At 35.2% G+C, this 21,002-nt stretch overlaps 1 protein-coding gene across 1 annotated transcript in view; it reads right to left on the bottom strand.

Moving 5' to 3' along the window:
* The window catches only part of TMPRSS15 (transmembrane serine protease 15), a 119,981-nt gene that overhangs the window by 64,829 nt on the left and 34,150 nt on the right, over nt 1-21,002 (bottom strand). Inside the window, exons 8-10 of the mRNA XM_049629323.1 lie at nt 16,718-16,824; nt 15,514-15,654; nt 14,741-14,890 (exon numbers count right to left, since the gene is read on the bottom strand). Of these exons, the coding sequence (XP_049485280.1) occupies nt 14,741-14,890; nt 15,514-15,654; nt 16,718-16,824 (398 nt within the window). The remainder of the gene's footprint in view (nt 1-14,740; nt 14,891-15,513; nt 15,655-16,717; nt 16,825-21,002) is intronic.

Genomic DNA, 21,002 nt, shown 5'->3' with positions numbered 1-21,002 from the left:
ACTCAACTTAGATTATAATATGTAAAATGGAAATGAATGAATGTTTAACCTTTTATATTAACATGTTACTAATACTTTATATAAGGCTGTGGCATTTCATAAGTACTTATTTTAGCTTTACAGTTAGTGCTCAATTATTCAACCTAATAAAAAATGTAACATAGGAGATGATCCAGAGTCCATCCTTTAAATGCCAAATTCCAAAACCCGTTTGAATTGACCTTAATTTTAGTTGATTATAATATAGTTGGGGAGGAAATGATTAAAATACTATTGAATGCCATGAATCAATAGTGAAATGGGTACCTTGCTCAGAAATATTTCTAGTTAGCAGCAATTATATACCATGAAAACTATTGTGCTTCTATTTATGTTTGGCCATGTTCATAGTCAATTAGTTATAAGAAATATTTTGAACCTATTGTTTACTCATTGAGCAGTAATATATATGGGAGTTTTAGTCTCATAAAGATATCATGACGCTATGGGTTTTGTACCGCTGTTCAGATAAAACTATTAATCATGTGGCTCATAGTACCATATGAATTTTGCATAAATACATTTTAAAAAACACAATATATTACATATCACATAGAATTGCATGTTTTGGAATATAACATAAAATAACATATTAATAAGTATATAATAATAAAATAAAATGGAAAAATAATATATTAAATATTTCTGTGATATCAGCTAAATTCTCTACCTAACAAATCAGAAGATGAAGAAAATTCTTCATAAAATTATGAATTTTTAAAATAGAATATTGTTTACATAAAAATTTACTTGTCTACCTCATGTCCTTAAATTTCATCTACAATATTTTCCTGTGGGGGTCATTTGACCTGTCTTTAACGTTTGTCAGATTTGCAGGAATCATTGCATTCAAGGCAGCCCATTCCATTTCAACACAATTAGAAAATTCTTTTCTAAGAGTAAGTTATCATGTGCTTATTTTTTCAAATTTTGCTCCTCAGCCCATTAAGGATAAATGAATTTATGTTAACTACAAATGTTTAAGCTACTATTTTGACTTTTCTAAGTCTTCTCAAGCTTTTTTTCATCCTTTTTGCCTTCAATAATTTTAATATGGCACAATTTCAATTGCCTCGCATTTGATAAGCTCTCAGTTGTACATCCGTCTGGTTCCACTCAGAATATGGAAACCAGAAGTTCACACAATATTTCTGTTGGAGTATCTTAGCAGGTGGACTAATAAGGACATCATACCTTGGGAGTATAATTTAAGTTATAATATCATTGACACTATTTATTTTTAAGCGTGTCTCATTCATAGTTCTCTAACTCTCCATGATAATTCTTCACCTCCTCCATCCTTGCCCTATAATGCCTCCTTCTGCACAATCTAATTGGTCCCTTATTTACCATCTGTTTATTTCCTACTAAACAAACATAAATTTACAATGATGGTTGAAACTACTATACTATGACTTCAGTGTCATTTTCTAGCCATAGTTCTTATAATTCATCTATTTACAGGTAGCACTTCTACAAAATTACATTATTTTTATTTTTTCAACCCCCAGAAATGTTAAGACATATGGGCCTTTTTTTACCCGTTTTTCTGTCCCTCGACTTCTCCTTACGATTGTACCTGTCAAAATCTTACTAATTTTTTGAAATCATTTAGCTCATATTGCCATTTCCTTTAGAAAGTGCTTATTGATCCTCCCAATCATATGTGTCCACTCCTTTTGAATTGTCTGTTGCACATGTACTTTCTCTGATGTCACTTAGTTTATCCGTTTTTCTTTTCTTTTCTTTTTTTTTTTTATTTATTTTGAGAGAGAGAGAGAGAGAGGGGCAGAGAGAGAGAGAGGGTGGGAGAGAGAATCCTGAGCATGTTCTGTACTGTCGGCGTAAAGCACCACATGGGCTCCTTCCAGCTCACGACCTGGAAGAGATCGTGACCTGAGCAGAAAACAAGAGTCAGATCATGACCTGAGCAGAAAACAAGAGTCAGATGCTTATCTGACTTAGCACCCAGATGCTCCTCACTTAGCCTATTTTACTGTGTATTATATTCATATTCATATGTGACCTTTAAAACTGTTAGATTTGGGGAGAAAAATACACTTGGTTCATTTTTGAATTTTCAATATGGATTAGCTGAATGTTGCTTAATTTATTCTTATTACACCAATTTGCCTTGTTCATTTTAAATTTGTTAAAGTAATACACAAAAGGAATGATTAGATAGATGTTTTTCATAATCACATGGGAATTTCTATCGTGAAATGATAATTTCTTCTAAAATCTTACAAATTTCTTGAAATGTCTTCAAGAACTCTTCAATTAGCCTCATAGCTTAAAACCCAGAAGATTGAATTTATTTTGTTAATCTAAGCATATAATGAACCTGTTTGTGGAGCTTTGGTTTTTCTTACTTCTTTCTATCCCTTTTACTGCTTATTTCCCCATGAACCAAACCTGTTTCACACCCAACAGGTTTGGAGAACAGGAGAAAAAGTGTTGGACACGTGCTAATGTGATATAGACACAGCAGCAGCTGGACAGTCTGTAGAACTTTGTGGAAACTTGGAGATCCCTCTCAAGAGGAAATTAGCCTGAAACAGACCATTTTGTGGGTTGTGAGCACCTATGTAAAATTAACTGAACCTAGGAGATAAATATTGTAAGTTTTACATTACAGAATGGTTCAAAGTCAAGTCTATCAATATTAATAGACTTTCTATTAATGAATTTCCTAAAATTCAACATCACAGGAAAGCTAAGGGAATAAAGACAAATATTACTTTGAAAACACTAAAGTCATACTTATGTTAGAAGACAGTATCTGTGCTACATGAAATGAAGATATCTAAAAGGCTTAATATACTTTCGAAAATTGAACAGTATAACTATTTTTCTCCCTAGCCTAACACTGAAAACAGTTCTGCAGTCAATTTTTATCTGTTGAATGCTTTTGCAACATGAAAAGAAAATAGTTATAATCCCTAGCATTTCTACAGCACTTTTTGCTTGCCACTTTCTTATTATATTTATTTACTTATTTTTTGTAAACATAGTAACCAATTTAATGTTCAAAACATGCCTCTAAAGTCAGGTCCTATTATCATCAGCCCACTACCCAGATGAGGGAACTGAGGCAAAGAGGACAGATACCTTGCCTAAAGGGCAGAGCTGATTTAAACCTAGCTGGCTTCAGAGTCTCTATTTTAATGATGTTTTACCACTACACTACACTAGCCCCTAAGCATTAGAAACAATTATGATTTCTCCGAGAAAGACCAACAAAGAAACACTTGCTTTGAGCTGTCTAGCCCTTTTGTGACCCCTACATTTCTGAAGTTTTCACATGTTACTGACCTCATTTTCCCTGAATGTTCTGAACAAAGGAACCACTTCTGAGCTCCCCACGATGCCGCCCTGTATCAGTGCCACCATTTCCACTGACTCCTTTTGCTTCTAAGAGGTACAGAGAAACTCTGAGCATCCACACTGCACACATTTGGAGCCGGTGCTCTACCAGGAGACAGTTCTTTAGAAGGAACCGAAAAGTTAAGGGGCTTAGATGTTCTTCCCTAAAGCAATGTTAATTCAAAGTTTATCTATTTCATTTAGACTTTTCTGTCATTTAAAGTGAAGGCAAAGAACAAAAATCCCCTGCATGGATAAGAGGAACAGCAGGAGAGATTTAATTCTCTTCCATTTCAGAGGTAGGATGTTCTGACACATAAAAAAGCAGGTTGGAAGAAAAATGCCCCTGGGGGCGGGGAATGTCTGGTAGATTATGAAATCACTGGTAGGAGAGTTGGAGAGAACCTATTAAATCCTATCATCCATTCTCATTACACCACTGCCTCTGCTGGGCTCTGAACCGCCCTGACTTGTCTCATTTTAAATAACTCCTGCTACATGACTTTCTCCTGAGACTCCATTTCCGACCCAACTATTTAAAATCTTCACCTGACATTCAACCTGTTTCACTGTGGTCATTTTCATCTTATTTCTTTAGTTATTTAATCTGTTGGCAAGCTGAAACCATTTTTCACCTGTAATGTACTTATATTCTTCAAATATCAGTGGAATTATTTTATCTCTTATTATGATGACATAAAAGTAGAAAAATGATCATTTGAACATCAAAGACTTCAACTACATAAAAGGTATCTGTCATAGTCAATAGATATAAACGCTTTCTGTACTTTCCTCTAACTACTCTTGTCCAAGTGTGGTACAGACATTTTTTTTTTTTTTTTTTTTTTTTACAATAAAGACAAAAACTGGTCAAATGATTTAACTGTTTTAGACCAGGCTTCTTCAGAGGGTTGGGGTGATTATCGCTTTGGGGTTAGTCTTTAGCTGTGCAGATTACTAATTTATCCATAGAGATCAGGCTCTGGGAAATCACTTATTCAAAGAAGAGTAACTATGTATTATACTATGCATGTCATAATTTTCAATACTAAACATGTTTGGTCTAATGGGATTGGCCAGCTACACAGAACACATTTTTGTTCAGAGCTCTGTATTGGTAACTAATTTAGCAGAATCCTGTTGCCTCTCCTTTCAGAACCTGACCTCTTCTTACTGTATCTGGTCCCACTGATCTGAAAGTCCTATGGCCTCTTCTCTGGGTGGGGTGATAACTCTCCTCTGGTCTCCCTGACAACACTCTTGCCCTTCTATTCACTATTCTACGAGCCAGTGTGAATCCTATCACTTCTATGCTCAAGGACCTCCAATAACTCTTCATTTCACTAAGGAAAGAGCCAAAGCTATAGAAGACCCATCATTATCTGCACTCCGCTGGCCCTGTTTACTCCACATCAGCCATGCTGGCCTCCTAGCTTTTTTTCAAATAGGTCAGGCATACTCCCTTTAAAGTTTTTGCTCTTCTTCTTCCTTGTCTGGAATAATCTATATAGTTAATTCCTCCCATTCCATAAAGTTTTCTTTTGAATGTCACTTTTCTATGAGATCCAACTGATCACCCTCTTTTAGTCTACACCAGCACTCCTGCACACCTGCCCTACCCGCCATCCTTACCAAACTCTACATTTTCTCAGAGCACTCATTCACATTTACAATACCCACAAGTTGTAATTATTTGTCATGCGGCTTGCTTAGTTTCTATTTTGTAAGGTTTTAAATTAAAATTTTTTTCCCCTTACTATATATGTTACATAATCTCAGAAAATCTGGTTTCGTTTTACTCAAAGATATATACTGAGTGCCTTGAATAGGCACTGGGGCTCAAAAAAATATTACTTGAGTAAAGGAGTGGAAGAATTATTCAACTGGGGCTTTTAATGATGACTATGGAAATAGATTAAAAATAGATCAAAAGTAGTCATTTTTTATCATGCAATATTTTGATTAGGTTGAAGTAGTGTGATGAGCCATATTTTGTTATTCCAGGGAGGCCATTGTCCAAAGGAACAGGACTAGTCAGATACATTTTTGCCCTGAGAAAACGAACTCTTTAATGTCCTCTTTCCAGATGTCATTCCCAATAGACATTAAATCAGCTATTTACTTTTTAGGTTATGAAAATGAGAATATTGATGTCTGCAATAGAAATGGCCACTGATAATATATTTAAAAGAAATTTTTTTAATGTTTATTTATTCTCAGAGAGAGAGAGAGAGAGAGAGACAGTGCAAGCAGGGGATGGGCAGAGAGAGAAGGAGAGAGGGAAGCAGGCTCCAGACTCTGAGCTGTCAGCACAGATTCCTGAGGCGGGGCTCAAACTCAGGAACCATGAGATCATGACCTGAGCCAAAGTTGGATACTTCGCTGACTGAGCCACACAGGCATCCCAGCATTGATAATATATTTAAATGCACATGTCATCAGGTTATTTTTATGTTATAAGCAATTTCTCACAGTCAATAACTCATTCAGAAATTACTTATTGAGTCAGAGTTGAAGACATTCATTCATATATCCAAATATTTTTACATGTTAATTAGATTCAGGCACTGAGAAGGCACTAGGAATTCAAAGATGAAAAAGACAAGTTCCTCATTTCTGAAGAGAATACTGTAGTGAAAAGAAAAAAAATAAGTAAGAAAATATAATACTACATAACAGGAAAAACAAAAGAGGTGTTTAAAATGCTTAACAGAAAGAAAGATTTTGACTTGGAGGTTCCAGACAGGCTTTATGGTGATAAGTAGTGATATGAGATCTGTGTGTTCAATGCCTAGAGCCCTATCAGGTTAGAGGCAGATTATAATATGTGTTTTTGGAGTTGAACCATATTCTCATCCGTCACCTATTGACAAGTCATATTGTTGGATGGATTTTGTCTAAGAAAATTAGCTAAATTCCAAAATTGCTATTCTGCCCTTTCTGTAATTTTCCTTACTTTGTAAAATATGCATTACTTCTAGATTTGAATTCTCCATTCAGTGATTAATTTGGTATTATAAATACATGCTTCTAAGGTTTTCATGAGCAGTCTTCCCAGTATGATTTCCTTATCTTCTGATAATTCCCCATGATTTCTGGACTTCTCCATCAACTATTATCATCTCCAATGTTATCTTTCTACCTGAAATCCAACTGATATTCACATGAAGAGGTATTTACTAATCACAACCATTTCTCTCAGGACCATGCTTTAGAATCAGCTCTTCCACAGTCTTTTTTCTATGACTGATGTTTGTGTCTCCACAATTTATATATTGAAACCCTACTCATCTTGTGACGGTGTTTGGAGGTGGGTAATTAGGTCATGAACGTGAATCCCTCATGATGGGATTAGTGACCTTATGAGAAGAAATAAGAGAGAGTGCTCTGTCTCTGTCTCTCCCTGACTCTCTGTCTCTCTCTGTTGTGTGAGGACACAGTGTCAGGGCAGGTGGCTGTGGCCCAGGAAGAGTGTTCTCATCAGAACCTGTCCATGCCGCCACCCTGACCACAGACTTCCAATCTGCAAAACTGTCAGAAATCAATTATTGTTTAAGCCAAGCAGCCTTGGTATTCTGTCATAGAGGCTTACACAGACTAAGACAGTTCCTCAGAAGAAGGAGATCTATCTCTATATCTGCATTCTAAGATAGCATGACCTTGTATACTGAAAATTGTAGGAAAGTCTTTAAAAACTATCAGAGTTAGTAAACAAATTCAGCAAAGTTGCAGGGTCCAAGACCAATATACAAAACTCAACTGTATTTCTATATGCTAGCGATAAACAATCAGAAAATGAAATAAAGGCAAAGTAAACCAAAGTTCAGGAAAGTTGATTGTCTCCTATGCATCCAGTTAGTAAATAATTAGTGGTAAATCTAGGACAAAAACCTATGTCTTTTTTTTAAACTGCTTTTATTTTTTATTTTTTAAAATTTACATCCAAATTAGTTAGCACATAGTGCAACAATGATTTCAGGAGTAGATTCCTTAGTGCCCCTTACCCATTTAGCCCATCCCCTCCCACAACCCCTCCAGTAACCCTCAGTTTGTTCTCCATATTTATGAGTCTCTTCTGTTTTGTCCCCCTCCCTGTTTTTATATTATTTTTGTTTTCCTTCCCTTATGTTCATCAGTTTTGTCTCTTAAGGTCCTCATATGAGTTAAGTCATGATTTTTGTCTTTCCCTGACTGACTAATTTCACGTACCCTCCAGTTCCATCTACATAGTTGCAAATGGCAAGATTTCAGTCTTTTTGATTGCCGAGTAATACTCCATTGTATATATATACACCACATTTTCTTTATCCATTCATCCATCAATGGACATTTGGGCTCTTTCCATACTTCGGCTATTGTTGATAGTGCTGCTATAAACATGGAGGTGCATGTGTCCCTTCGAAACAGCACACCTGTATCCTGTGGATAAATGTCTAGTAGTGCAATTGCTGGGTCGTAGGGTAGTTCTATTTTTAGTTTTTTAAGGAACCTCCATACTGTTTTCCAGAGTGGCTGCACCAGCTTGCATTCCCACCAACAATGCAAAAGAGATTCTCTTTCTCCGCAACCTCGCCAACATCTGTTGTTGCCTGAGTTGTTAAAGTTAGCCATTCTGACAAGTGTATAGTATCTCATGTTGGTTTTGATTTGTATTTCCCTGATGATGAGTGATGTTGAGCATTTTTTCATGTGTCAGTTGGCCATCTGGATGTCTTCTTTGGAGAAATCTCTATTCATGTCTTTTGTTCATTTCTTCACTGGATTATGTTTTTTGGGTGTTGAGTTTGATAAGTTCTTTGTAGATTTTGGATACTAACACTTTATCTGATATGTCATTTGCAAATCTTCTCCCATTCTGTCAGTTGCCTTTTAGTTTTGCTGATGGTTTCCTTTGCTGTGCAGAAGCTTTTTATTTTGATGAGATCCCAATAGTTCATTTTTACTTTTGTTTCCCTTGCCTCTAGAGACGTGTTGAGTAAGAAGTTGCTGCGGCCAAGATGAAACAGGTTTTTGCCTGCTTTCTCCTCGAGGATTTTGATGGCTTCCTGTCTTACACTGAGGCCTTTCATCCATTTTGAGTTTACTTTTGTGTATGGTGTAAGAAAGTGGTCCAGGTTCATTCTTCTGCATGTCGCTGTTCAGTTTTCCCAGCACCACTTGCTGAAGGGACTGTCTTTATTCCATTGGATGTTCTTTCCTGCTTTGTCAAAGATTAGTTGGCCAGATGTTTGTGGGTCCATTTCTGGGTTCTCTATTCTGTTCCACTGATCTGAGTGCCTGTTCTTGTGCCAGTACCATACTGTCTTGATGATGACAGCTTTGTAGTACAGCTTGAAGTCTGGGATTGTGATGCCTCCTGCTTTGGTTTTCTTTTTCAAGATCGCTTTGGCTATTTGGGGTCTTTTCCGGTTCCATACAAATTTTAGGATTATTTGTTCTAGCTCTGTGAAGAATGCTGGTGTTATTTTGATAGGGATGCATTGAATATGTAGATTGCTTTGGGTAGTATCGACATTTTAACAATATTTGTTCTTCCTATCCAGGAGCATGGAATCTTTTTCCATCTTTTTGTGTCTTCTTCAATTTCTTTCATAAGCTTTCTACAGTTTTCAGTGTATAGATTTTTCACCTCTTTGGTTAGATTTATTCCTAGGTATTTTATGTTTTTTGTGCAACTATAAATGGATCATTCCTTGATTTCTCTTTCTGTCGCTTCATTGTTGGTGCATAGGAAAGCAACCTATTTCTGTGCGTTGATTTTATATCCTGCAACTTTGCCGAATTCATGAATCAGTTCTAGCAGTTTTTTGGTGGAATCTTTTGGGTTTTCCATATAGAGTATCGTGTCATCTGAATAGAGTGAATGTTTGACCTCCTCCTGGCCGATTTGGATGCCTTTTATTTCTTTGTGTTGTCTGATTGCAGAGGCTAAGACTTCCAATACTATTTTGAATAACAGTGGTGAGAGTGGACATCCCTGTCTTGTTCCTGACCTTAGGGGGAAAGCTCTCAGTTTTTTCCCATTGAAGATGATATTAGAATTGGGTTGTTCATATATGGCTTTTATGATCTCGAGGTTTGCTCCTTCTATCCCTACTTTCTTGAGGGTTTTTATCAAGAAAGGATGCTGTATTTTGTCAAATGCTTTCTCTGCATCTTTGAGAGGATTATGTGGTTCTTGTCCTTTCTTTTATTGATGTGATGAATCACGTTAATTGTTTTATGGATATTGAACCAGCCCTGCATCCTAGGTATAAATCCCACTTGGTCGTGGTGAATAATTTTTTTAATGTTGGATCCGGTTGGCTAATATCTTGTTGAGAATTTTTGCATCCATGTTCATCAGGGAAATTGGTCTATAGTTCTCCTTTTTAATGGGGTCTCTGATTTTGGAATCAAGGTAATGCTGGCTTCATAGAAAGAGTTTGGAAGTTTTCCTTCCATTTCTATTTTTTGGAACAGCTTCAAGAGAATAGGTGTTAACTCTTCCTTAAATGTTTGGTAGAATTTCCCTGGAAAGCCATCTGGCCTTGGACTCTTGTTTTTTGGCAGATTTTTGATTACTAATTCGATTTCCTTACTGGTTATGGGTCTGTTCCAATATTCTATTTCTTCCTGTTTCAGTTTTGGTAGTGTATAAGTTTCTAGGAACTTGTCCATTTCTTCCAGATTGCCCATTTTATTGGCATATAATTTCTCATAATATTCTTTTATTATTGTTTTTATTTATGCTGTGTTGGTTGTGATTTCTCCTCTTTCATTCTTGGTTTTATTTATTTGGGTCCTATCCTTTTTTTTTTTTTTTTTGATCAAACTGACTAGTAGTTTATCAATTTTGTTAATTCTTTGAAAGAACCAGCTTCTGGTTTCATTAATCTGTTCTACTGTCTTTTGGTTTTGATAGCATTAATTTCTGCTCTGATCTTTTTTATTTCCTGTCTTCTGCTGGTTTTGGGTTTTATTTGCTGTTCTTTTTCTATCTCCTTAAGATGTAAGTTTGGTTTTGTATCTGAGATCTTTCTTCCTTCTTTAGGATGCCCCAGATTGCTATATACTTTCTTCTTATGACTGCCTTGCTGTGAACCAGAGGTTTTGGGTTGTGGTGTTATTATTTTCATTGACTTCCATATACTTTTTAATTTCCTCTTTAACTGCTTGGTTAGCGCATTCATTCTTTAGTAGGATGCTCCTCAGTCTCCAAGTTTTTGTTACCTTTCCAAATTTTTTCTTGTGGTTAATTTCGAGTTTCATAGCCTTGTTGTCTGAAGATATGAACGGTATGATCGCAATCTTTTTGTACTTACTTAAGGCTGATTTGTGTCCTAGTATATGGTCTATTCTGGAGAACGTTCCATGTGCACTGGAGAAGAATGTATATTATGTTGCTTTAGGATGAAATGTTCTGAATATATCTGTTAAGTCCATCTGGTCCAGTGTGGCATTCAAAGCCATTGTTTCCTTGTTGATTTTTTGATTAGATGATCTGTCCATTGCTGTGAGTGGGGTGTTGAAGTCCCCTACTATTATGGTATCACTATCAATGAGTTTCTTTATGTTTGTGATTAATTGATTTATATATTTGGGTGCTTTCACATTTGGCACATAAATGTTTACAATTGTTAGGTCTTCTTGGTGGATAGACCCCTTAATTATAATATAATGCCCTTCTTCATCTCTTGTTACAGTGTTTATTTTTAAGTCTAGATTGTCTGATATAAGTATGGCTACTCCATACTTTTGTTGACCATTAGCATGATAGATGGTTCTCCATCCCCTTATTTTCAATCTGAAGGTGTCTTTAGATCTAAAGTAGGTCTCTTGTAAACAGCATATAGATGGATCTTGTTTTCTTCTCCATTCTGTTACCCTGTGTCTTTTGATTGGAGCATTTAGTCCATTGATGTTTAGAGTGAGTACTGAAACATGAATTTATTGCCATTATGTTGTTTGTAGGGTTGGAGTTTCTGGTGGTGTTCTCTGGTCCTTTCTAGTCTTTCTTTCTTTCTTTCTTTCATCTTTTCTCCCCTCAGAGAGTCCCCCTTAAAATTTCTTGCAGGGCTGGTTTAGTGGTCACAAACTCCTTTAATTTTTGTTTGTCTGGGGAACTTTTTATCTCTCCTATTTTGAATGACAGTCTTGATGGATAAAGAGTTCTTGGCTGCATATTTTTCTGATTTAGCACATTGAATATATCCTGCCACTCTTTTCTGGCCTGCCAAGTTTCTGTGGATAGGTCCGCTGCAAACCTGATCTGTCTTCCCTTGTAGGTTAGGGACTTTTTTTTTCCCTTGCTGTTTTCATGATTCTCTCCGTGCCTAAGTATTTTGTGAATTTGACTATGATATGCCTCGTTGATGGTTGGTTTTTGTTGAATCTAATGGGGGTTCTCTGTGCTTCCTGGATTTTGATGTCTGTGTCTTTCCCCAGGTTAGGAAAATTTTCTGCTATGATTTGCTCCCCTACCCCTTCTACCCCTATTTCTCTCTCTTCCTCTTTTGGGACCCCTATGATTCTGATGTTGTTCCTTTTTAATGAGTCACTGATTTCTCTAATTCTTAAATTGTGCTCTTTTGCCTTAATCTCCCTCTTTTTTTCTGCTTCATTATTGTCTATAAATTTGTCCTCTATATCGCTGATCCTCTGTTCTGCCTCACCCATCCTTGCCGTCTCTGCATCCATCCGTGATTGCAGCTCAGTTATAGCATTTTTATTTCATTCTATTTTTTACTTCTTTTATCTCTGCAGAAAGGGATTCTAATCTATTTTTGACTCTAGCTAGTATTCCTATTATTGTGATTCTAAATTCTGGTTCAGACATCTTGCTTGTATCTGTGTTGGTTAAATCCCTGGCTGTCGTTTCTGTGTGCTCTTTCTTTGGGGGTGAATTCCTTCATTTTGTCATTTTGAAGGGAGAAAAGGAATTAATGATGTAGAAAAATTAAAATGAAAAAAATTAAAATGAAAAAATATTAATATTAAAAAATTAAAAACACACATATACACACACATCTAATAAATGATGCTAGATCCTAGGTGTGTTTTGGTCTGGGTGTTGAAAGTGGTTTGACAGATTAGAGAAAAAAAAGGTGGGGGAAGGAAATTGTTTGAGAATTTGAAGAAATGAATACACGGAAGTAGACTAAAATGAGATGATGGGAGTAAAATAGAATTTGAAAAAATTTACACAAAAGTAAAGAATATAGTAGAAAAAAATTGAAGAAAAATATTTTTAATAAAAATAAAAAATAAAAAATGAATTTTTCTCTTTCTGTATTTAAGAAAAAGAAAAGAAATGAAAAAGAGAAAAAAGAAAAAATCGTTTGAAAATTTGAAAAAGTGAATACACTGTAGCAGACTAAAATAAAATGATGGAAGTAAAATATAATTTGAAAAAAATTGCATAGGCAAAAAAATAGTAAAAAAATTAAAGAAAATATTTTTAATAGAAATTGAAAGTAAAAATGAAGTTATTGTCTTTGCATTCACGAAAAAGAAAATAAATGAAAAAGAGAAAAAAGAAAAAGTTAAAAAAAAGGAAATCGTTTGAAATTTTGAAAAGGCGAATACACTGAAGTAGACTAAAATAAAATGATGGAAGTAAGATAGAATTTGAAAACATTTACACAAAAGTAAAAAATATATTTAAAAAATTAAAGCAAAACATTTTTAATAAAAATTGACAATAAAAATGAATTTTTTCTTTTTCTGTATTCAAGAAAAAGAAAAGTAGTGTAAAAGACAAAAAAAGAAGAAAAAAACAAAGAAGGAAAATTGAATAGATGGACCTGCTAACAGATTGAAATAGGACTGGAATTACTTCATTTTCCCCTAGAAGTCAGACTATGTAACACTTCATAGTCCTTAAACTAAGTAGGAGGTGAGACTTGTGTTCTTGAAGAGCGAGGTTGGTCCAGTTGGGTGGGGCTCAGTGTAATGGCTCCATTCTCCTCTAGATGGCGCTGCTAGCCTACTGGGGTGGATTGTTGCCGCACTGGTAAGTGCATATGCGCATGCGCGGGATGGGTGAAACTTGCGTCACCCAAGTATCCAGTCTCTAGTGTCGGAACTGTTCTCCCGGATCAGCAATCGCGCACCCATCCTCTGTCTTCAGGTTTCATTCACTCCCTGTTTCTTCACTGTCCGTGACCAAGCCCCAGGCTGTACCTCTCTGCCGAGTTTTGTCTCAGATGCGGCTGTTTCCCCGGCCCCTTACTTCTGAAAGACTGCGACTTTGACCCGTTCCGCCCCTCTGCGGGAGGGTCTCACCGTCACCGAGCAATGGCTGAATGCCAACTGCACCCAGGAAAGCTTGCGGGACCCTGCTGCTCCCAGTTCCTCGAGACTGCAGCCAGGTGCCTGCCCACCCAGAAAAACTTCATGCGATAGTGTAGCAGCAGCATTTCAGGGATTATGGGAAATCACAGCACACATCTGGCACCAGGCTTCACCCTTAAAGACCTTGTTCCAGCACCAGCGAATGTGGCCATTTTCTGGGATCTGTTGGGACCAGGTGGCTTCAACAGTCTCCACCAAATGTCCTTCCAGCAGTGGAACCGCTTTTCTCCGTGTGGCCCGAGAACCCCTGGACCCCACTCTGCTCCTAGGGATTCGCCCTTTCCACCCAGAGCACCTACAGGTATGGAGCTGTGGAGTTGCAACCTTTGCGCTCCCCTTGTTTACAGTCTTAATGGAATTTAAACCCTCTCCTTTCTCCTTTCTCCTTTCTCCATTTTAGTTTAGTCCCTGTGGCTGTTTCCAATTTTCCACTTTCTCTCCAGCTGCTTTTGGGGAGGGGTGCTTTTCCCGTATGCTCCGCCCCCCCCCCCCCCCCCCAGTCTCCGTCCTCTCTCCACCTACAAACGCAGATCCCTGCCTGCCGCCGGCTTCTGTCCCCAAGTTCACCTCTCCACACCACGTACCTGCTGAATTCTGTGGTTCAGGTTGTGCAGATTGTTGTGTTAATCCTCCAATCAGTTTTCTAGGTGTGTAGGACGGTTTAGTGTTGGTCTGGCTGTATTTCATGGACGCGAGACACACAAAAAACTTCCATGCTGTTTCGCCATCTTGGCTCCTCCCAACAACCTAAGTCTAATCTGGAATAGCCTCTGTGTACTTTTCCATATTTCATCCATATACTGGGTAAAATAATATATCTTTTGAAATATTCTCATTTGCTGGCCTATTTGATTACCATTTTCACTTCAAAACATTTGTTAGTCCATGATTTTTTTAAAAAAAGAAAATCTGAAAAGACTATTTTTAATTTAATGCTGTTCACATTAAACTGCAGAAAACACCAGCTTCCCTTTAATTTTGAATTAAATATGAATTATACCTGAATAATTGCCAAAAGTATGGTCGAAATTTGGTCCAGTAAAAGGAGGAAATGTGTTTCCCTGAATCCTTTCCCATTCGTTATCATCATTTAGATCCTGGACCCAGAAACAAAAGCCATCTTCAAAATCACAGTTAATTTTCTCATAATCTGTGAATTAAAAAAAAAGAGAGGAAGAAAATACTTCAAATTTAGTCCACAGTGTGACTAATTGTAACTGATTGCATCAAAAATAATCTAGTCTTATACAGTCTTGTATATCTATAATTAAGTGTCATGCGCATAGTCTTTTTTAATTCATCTTCATTCTGTTTCATTCCATTTAGTTGAAAAAAATAGCTTTTTGTTGCCAACTGTCTTAAATTAATATGCTTCCTATATCCCAGTAGGCCTTTAGCAAAGCAAGCTTCTTTTTCTTAGTATTCTTTAATTTTACATCTGATCTCTATTGGTTTACCCAGAATATTGGTCAATATTCTGGAATATTCTCAGAATTAATTTTATGCATATGTGTGTGTATACATATATGAAACTTTGTAATTTTTCTGGAATTGATTATTTGATTCTTTTGAAGAACATGAACTATTTTCTAATTTCTCAATTTTCCGAAGTATCAAGGAGAGAGAGCTATACATGAGATACTCATTAAAGAACCTGCATAATAAAACAAATTATGACATTGTTCTAAAACTTTAAATTCTGCTACTTTTAAAATTCCATTACAATATTAAAGCATCTTAAAATTCAAAGGCTAAATAATAAACAATACTTACTATTAAGCTCTGTGCTATTAAATGCAGTATATGTCACAGTAAATCCAATATAATCATTTTCATCAGATTCTATAAGGAAGGTGGCAGTAACCTGGTTGGAAAAGACCCTAATTGTGCCAGGATTGGTTTCCCAGAGAGAAGCTACAAAAAAAAATGAATGACTATTATATACTTATAGATCTGTTCATCCATCCATCCTTCTGTCCATCATCAATTTATTATTCTATCAATTGATTCATCAATCTATATTATACCACTCAGTATAATGAGCACTAGTAATGATTAATTGGTTAATTGATATATCTCTTCTCCTAAGTGTTAGAAAACCTCAAATTATTATACATATTTATGGTTTGAAAAAGCTATATTTTTGTTTTTAATTATTAGCCGCACAACACTATATACTCATAAAAAGAAAAGATGCATCCCTTTATTGAAAAAGTTCCTCTAAGAAACACACAAACTAAGCAGTTATAAAACTAAAAATTTGGCTCTATCAGGTATTGCTCATGCCACACTAATAATGGCTAAAGTTTGGTCACAATAATAGAAACGAGTATTTTTTTGTCTTTCTACCCATATAACGGTTGGACCAGACAGAATACAGTGGGCACATGTATATTAGTGAATTCCCCGCCCTCTATTCGGCTTCTATTACTGTCCATGTATATAATGACAATGGTTATGAAAGGACAATACCACCTATACCTATCATTTAATGAGCCTACATCCTGGGGTAGCCATTGTTTTACTTGCTGTATTCATAATAGTCTTGCAAAAGACTGAATAGTAGAGTGCATGTTGAAAATAGGAAGACAATCTGTGAGTTTATAACCAATGCAATGTTAGAGAAAATGAGAACAATGGTTTTCGAGGTTTGTCTGAATTTTGCTTAATGGGGAGAAACAAACAAAGCATAGTAGCCAAAGACACAATTATATTTCTTTGGAAAATTCCACCTTATTTTAAAAAATAGTTAGAAGAGGGCAATGTGAAATAGTAACCATTTTACTACTAAGAAGATTGATCACATAGGGAACTAAATTGTTCATTTTTATAATGAAAACCAGTTTTGCCTTTTCCTTTCAGTAACTTAAATTTCAAGTCCATATTCAGTTTAAAATCAAAGTCAAAACACATCACTTCAAAGAGTTTACTACATATTTTCATTTTGATAATGGATTGTATATTTGTTTTAACTTACCTCTTAAAATCTTGTTTGTACCCACACCTTCATAAATATTTAATACATCTGTATAATATGTATTAAAGTCATCGAAGCTCAGTTTAATGGAGAGTCCTTGATTTACACTAAATTAAGCAAAAAATAGGTTACTACACTCTTAACAAGTTGTCAAAACTCTTCATGCATTCTAAAATTTGGGTGTATTTTCTAATTGTGATTTAAAAATCACATAACATGAGATTGATGCTCAATGAATTTTTAAGCTTATGATCCAGAACTGTTATCTATAAGCACAATGTTGTACAGCAGATCTCTAGGACTTTTTCCACTTTGTGTTACTGAAACTCTATACCATTGAACAGTAACTCCCCATTTCACCCTCCCTCTGTCCCTGGAAACCAGCATTCTACTTTCTGTCTCTATGAATTTGAATGGTTTAGATGCTTCATATAAATAGAATCATGCAGTATTTGGCCCTCTGTAAAAAGTTTATTTCACTTCATATGATATCCTCAAAGTTCACCCATGTTGTTGCATATGACAGGATTTCCTTCCTTTAAAGACTGAAAAATATTCCCTTGTATGTATGTACCACATTTTTTTTTATTCATTCTTCGGTCATGGACATTGAGGTTGTTTCCACTCCTTGGCTGTTGTGAATAATGCTGCAGTGGGAGTGAACATGGGATTGCAAATATCTCTTAGAGATTTTGATTTTGACTCTTTTGGATAAATATCCAGAAATGGGATTGCTGGATCGTACAGTAGTTCTATTTTTAAAATTATGAAGAACCCCTCTGTATTGTTTTCCATCGTTACCACACCATTTCACATTCTATCAATGGTGCACGTGGTTCTATTTCCTCCACTTCCTCACCAAATTTATAACATTCTGTTTTTTTTTTAATCATTGTGATTTTAATTTGCATATCCTTGATGATTGTTGATGTTGAACAACTTTTCACATGCTTGTTGACTATTTGTATGTCTTCTTTGGAGAGGTACCTATTTGAGATTTTTGTCCATTTTTTAAATTAGATATTTGGTTTTTGTTTTGTTTGGTTTTGGTTTTTTGCTATGTAGTTGTAGTAGTTCCTAATATATTTTGGGTATTATCACTTTATCAGATATATGGCTTGCAAACATTACCTTCCTTTCCATAGGTTGCCTTTTTACTCTATTGATTTCTTCCTTTGCTGTGTGGAATGATTTTAATGTGACATAATGCCACTTGTCTATTTTGCTTTAGTTGTCTATGCAACTAAAGGAAATCACTGTGATGACTAATGTTATGAAGAGTTCTATTTTTTTTTTTTTTTATGTATGTGAGATATGATTGTGTGGTATTTGGTTGATATGGGTGTGGTGGATTTGTGGTATGTGTGTTGATTGCATATTTGTTGTTTATGTGTGGGGTGAATATGGTGTTTGTATGTATGTGTGTACTGAGTGTGTCTCATGTGTGTGATATGTGTGGCATTCCAAATGGTGTTCGTGTATGATACATGCTATAGGTATATGTGTTGTATTTGTGGTGTTTGTTGTATATGTGTTGTTTATATGTTTATATGTGTGTGTGGTATGTGTCTTGTGTGAATATTATGTGTATTTGTATGCTATATGTGTGATTCATGTGTGGTATGTGGCTGGTGTATGCATGATGTATTTCCTATCTTTTCTTCTAGGAATTTTATGATTTCTGGTCATACATTTAGGTATTTAATCCATTTTATGTTGATTTTCTATGGTGTAAGATAAGGGTCCAATTTTAGTTTTCTGTATGTGAATATCCAGTTTTACCAACACTGTTTGTTGAAGAGACTGTTGTATCCCCATTGTGTAGTCCTGGAACCCCTAACAAAGATCATTTAGCCATAGGGTGTGGGTTTATTTCTGGGCTCTCTATTCTGTTCGATTGGTCTATGTACCTGTTTTTATGTTAGTACCATGCTGTTTTGATTACTGTAGCTTTGTAATGTATTTTATTTATTTATTTATTTATTTTTTAATTTTTTTTTTAACGTTTATTTATTTTTGAGACAGAGAGAGACAGAGCATGAACAGGGGAGGGGCAGAGAGAGAGGGAGACACAGAATCTGAAACAGGCTCCAGGCTCTGAGCTGTCAGCACAGAGCCTGACGTGGGGCTCGAACTCACGGACCGTGAGATCATGGCCTGAGCCGAAGTCGGCCGCTTAACCGACTGAGCCACCCAGGCGCCCCTGTAATGTATTTTAAAACCAGGAAGTATGAGGCCTCCAGCTTTGTTCTTTATCTCAAGGTTGCTTTGGTTATTTAGGGTCTTTTATGATTTAATATGAATTTTAGAATTCTTTTTTTCTATTTTTGTAAGAATATGCCATTAGGATTTTGATAGAGATTGTATTGAATCCATAGATCATTTTCAGTAGTATGGACATTAATATATTATTACATTTTAATAATATTAAGTCTTCCAATCCATGAACATGAGATGTCTTCCCATTATTTGTGTCTTCTTTAAATTCTTTCAATTATGTTTTGTAGTTTTCAGTGTACAAGTCTTAACCTCCTTGGTTAAGTTTATTCCTAGGTACTTTATTCTTTTTGGTGCTATTGTAAATAGGTTTATTCCTTAATTTCTTTTCTGGACTATTCATTGTTAGTGTATGGAAACACACATGATTTTTTATATGAATTTTGTATACTACAACTTTGTTGATTTATTAGTTCTAACAGATTGTCTGTGTGTGTGTATTTTTATGATTTTCTACATATGAAATTTTGTCAGTTCTTATGTGATCTTGAAAATGGTGGCAGCCATTTATACAAATTCTGCCTCAGTTAGGTCAGTTTAGAGGTGGGTGAGTGAGACTGCTAGCGCGACCTCAGGACTCCAGTGTCAAAGTTTAAGAAGACATGGGAAGAAGAAATGAAGTAGGCTTCAGAGTGATTTCTAGTTTTTTAATTGAACTTTTGATGTCTTTAGGGAAGAATAAAATGAATTTTCCTTCATGTGTTATTTTTAAGCTATAAAGCTAAGAGATACAAGAGAAGCTCCTTAGGAAATTTTGCTTTCAGGATTCCTTTACTTTTCTTTATGTATAAAGTTGAAGGTACAAGAGAGAAACTAGTGAGTATTTCTTCTGACTCAGAAAAGCCAACTTGCAATAAAAATTTGGTCATTTATAGATAGAAGACTAATTAGAAAATATAATATCTATTTTTTATAATGTAGACATGGTTATCTTCTGATTTTTAAGGGAATGGGTATTTTTCTAAATATAACTTATGCATTTTGTATTTTTGTATCAATAGCTAATCTTTTTAAAGCCCAGTTTTTTTGATAATTTAATATGGGGCTAAGCCCTTTACATTCATTACTCCATTTAATAATGACTTTGGCCTCTGAATTTAGAGATGTTGAACTCTAAGGATGTAGAAATTTTGGGTCAAAGAGATTTAGTTATTAGCTAGAGATCACATATTTTGAATCTGTAGAGGGAAGATTTGAATTCATACAGATTGTCTCGAGTGCTCATATTCTTCATATTTGATTCTCTGCTAAATGTAGTTTTAATATAATTCCAACGATGGGCTGGTCTAGCCCAAAATATAGTTTAATTGCATCTTAAACATTTCTCCACCATTTAATGGTCTTCAAGCTTATAGGAAACATGATTATCTTTATGACCCCCTTTGATCATCATTAGGAAAAACAAGCTATCAAAGACAATGCATCACCATTGTAGTAATCAGTTTCAAGAAGAAAAACAAAATACTTAGGTTGTTTATATGATTAATTAATTCATGATTTCATCTTGAAGTACAGTGTTTAGGGTAACATTTTAGGTCCTTTGGGGTTTAGAAATCATTGCTGCACTAATGGTGTATTTCTTAAAAATGGTTTTAAAAATTAAGTAATGGAAAAAAAAGTAAAAAAGAATAGAACCATACAAATCCTTAATTAACATAGTGTGATTGTTACATAAATGATATTACTACTATGGCAAAAGTTTGTTGGGTTCTCCTTATAAACTCTCCTACAAGTTTGATCCAGTTTTATTAAGTATTTAACAATTAAATTTAACAATTAAATTATATTTATTTGGTGTGAATAAAATTTCAAAGATTGCATGAAGAAATAATTTAGGATTCATGTTCTTTCCATTTTCAGAGAAAGTAATTTAAGATTTTTCTAAACCTTTCTGCTGACATTTTAAGTAAGGAATAGAATATTTTTATTTTACTTATAATCAATGCTAATAGCCATTTATAAATGCTTCTTTTTAAATTTGATCTGATTCTATTAGAAACAATATCCC

Source organism: Panthera uncia, chromosome C2 (assembly GCF_023721935.1).
Source record: "Panthera uncia isolate 11264 chromosome C2, Puncia_PCG_1.0, whole genome shotgun sequence".
NCBI classification, from domain to species: Eukaryota; Metazoa; Chordata; class Mammalia; order Carnivora; family Felidae; genus Panthera; species Panthera uncia.
This window is presented reverse-complemented; position numbering and strand designations above follow the sequence as displayed.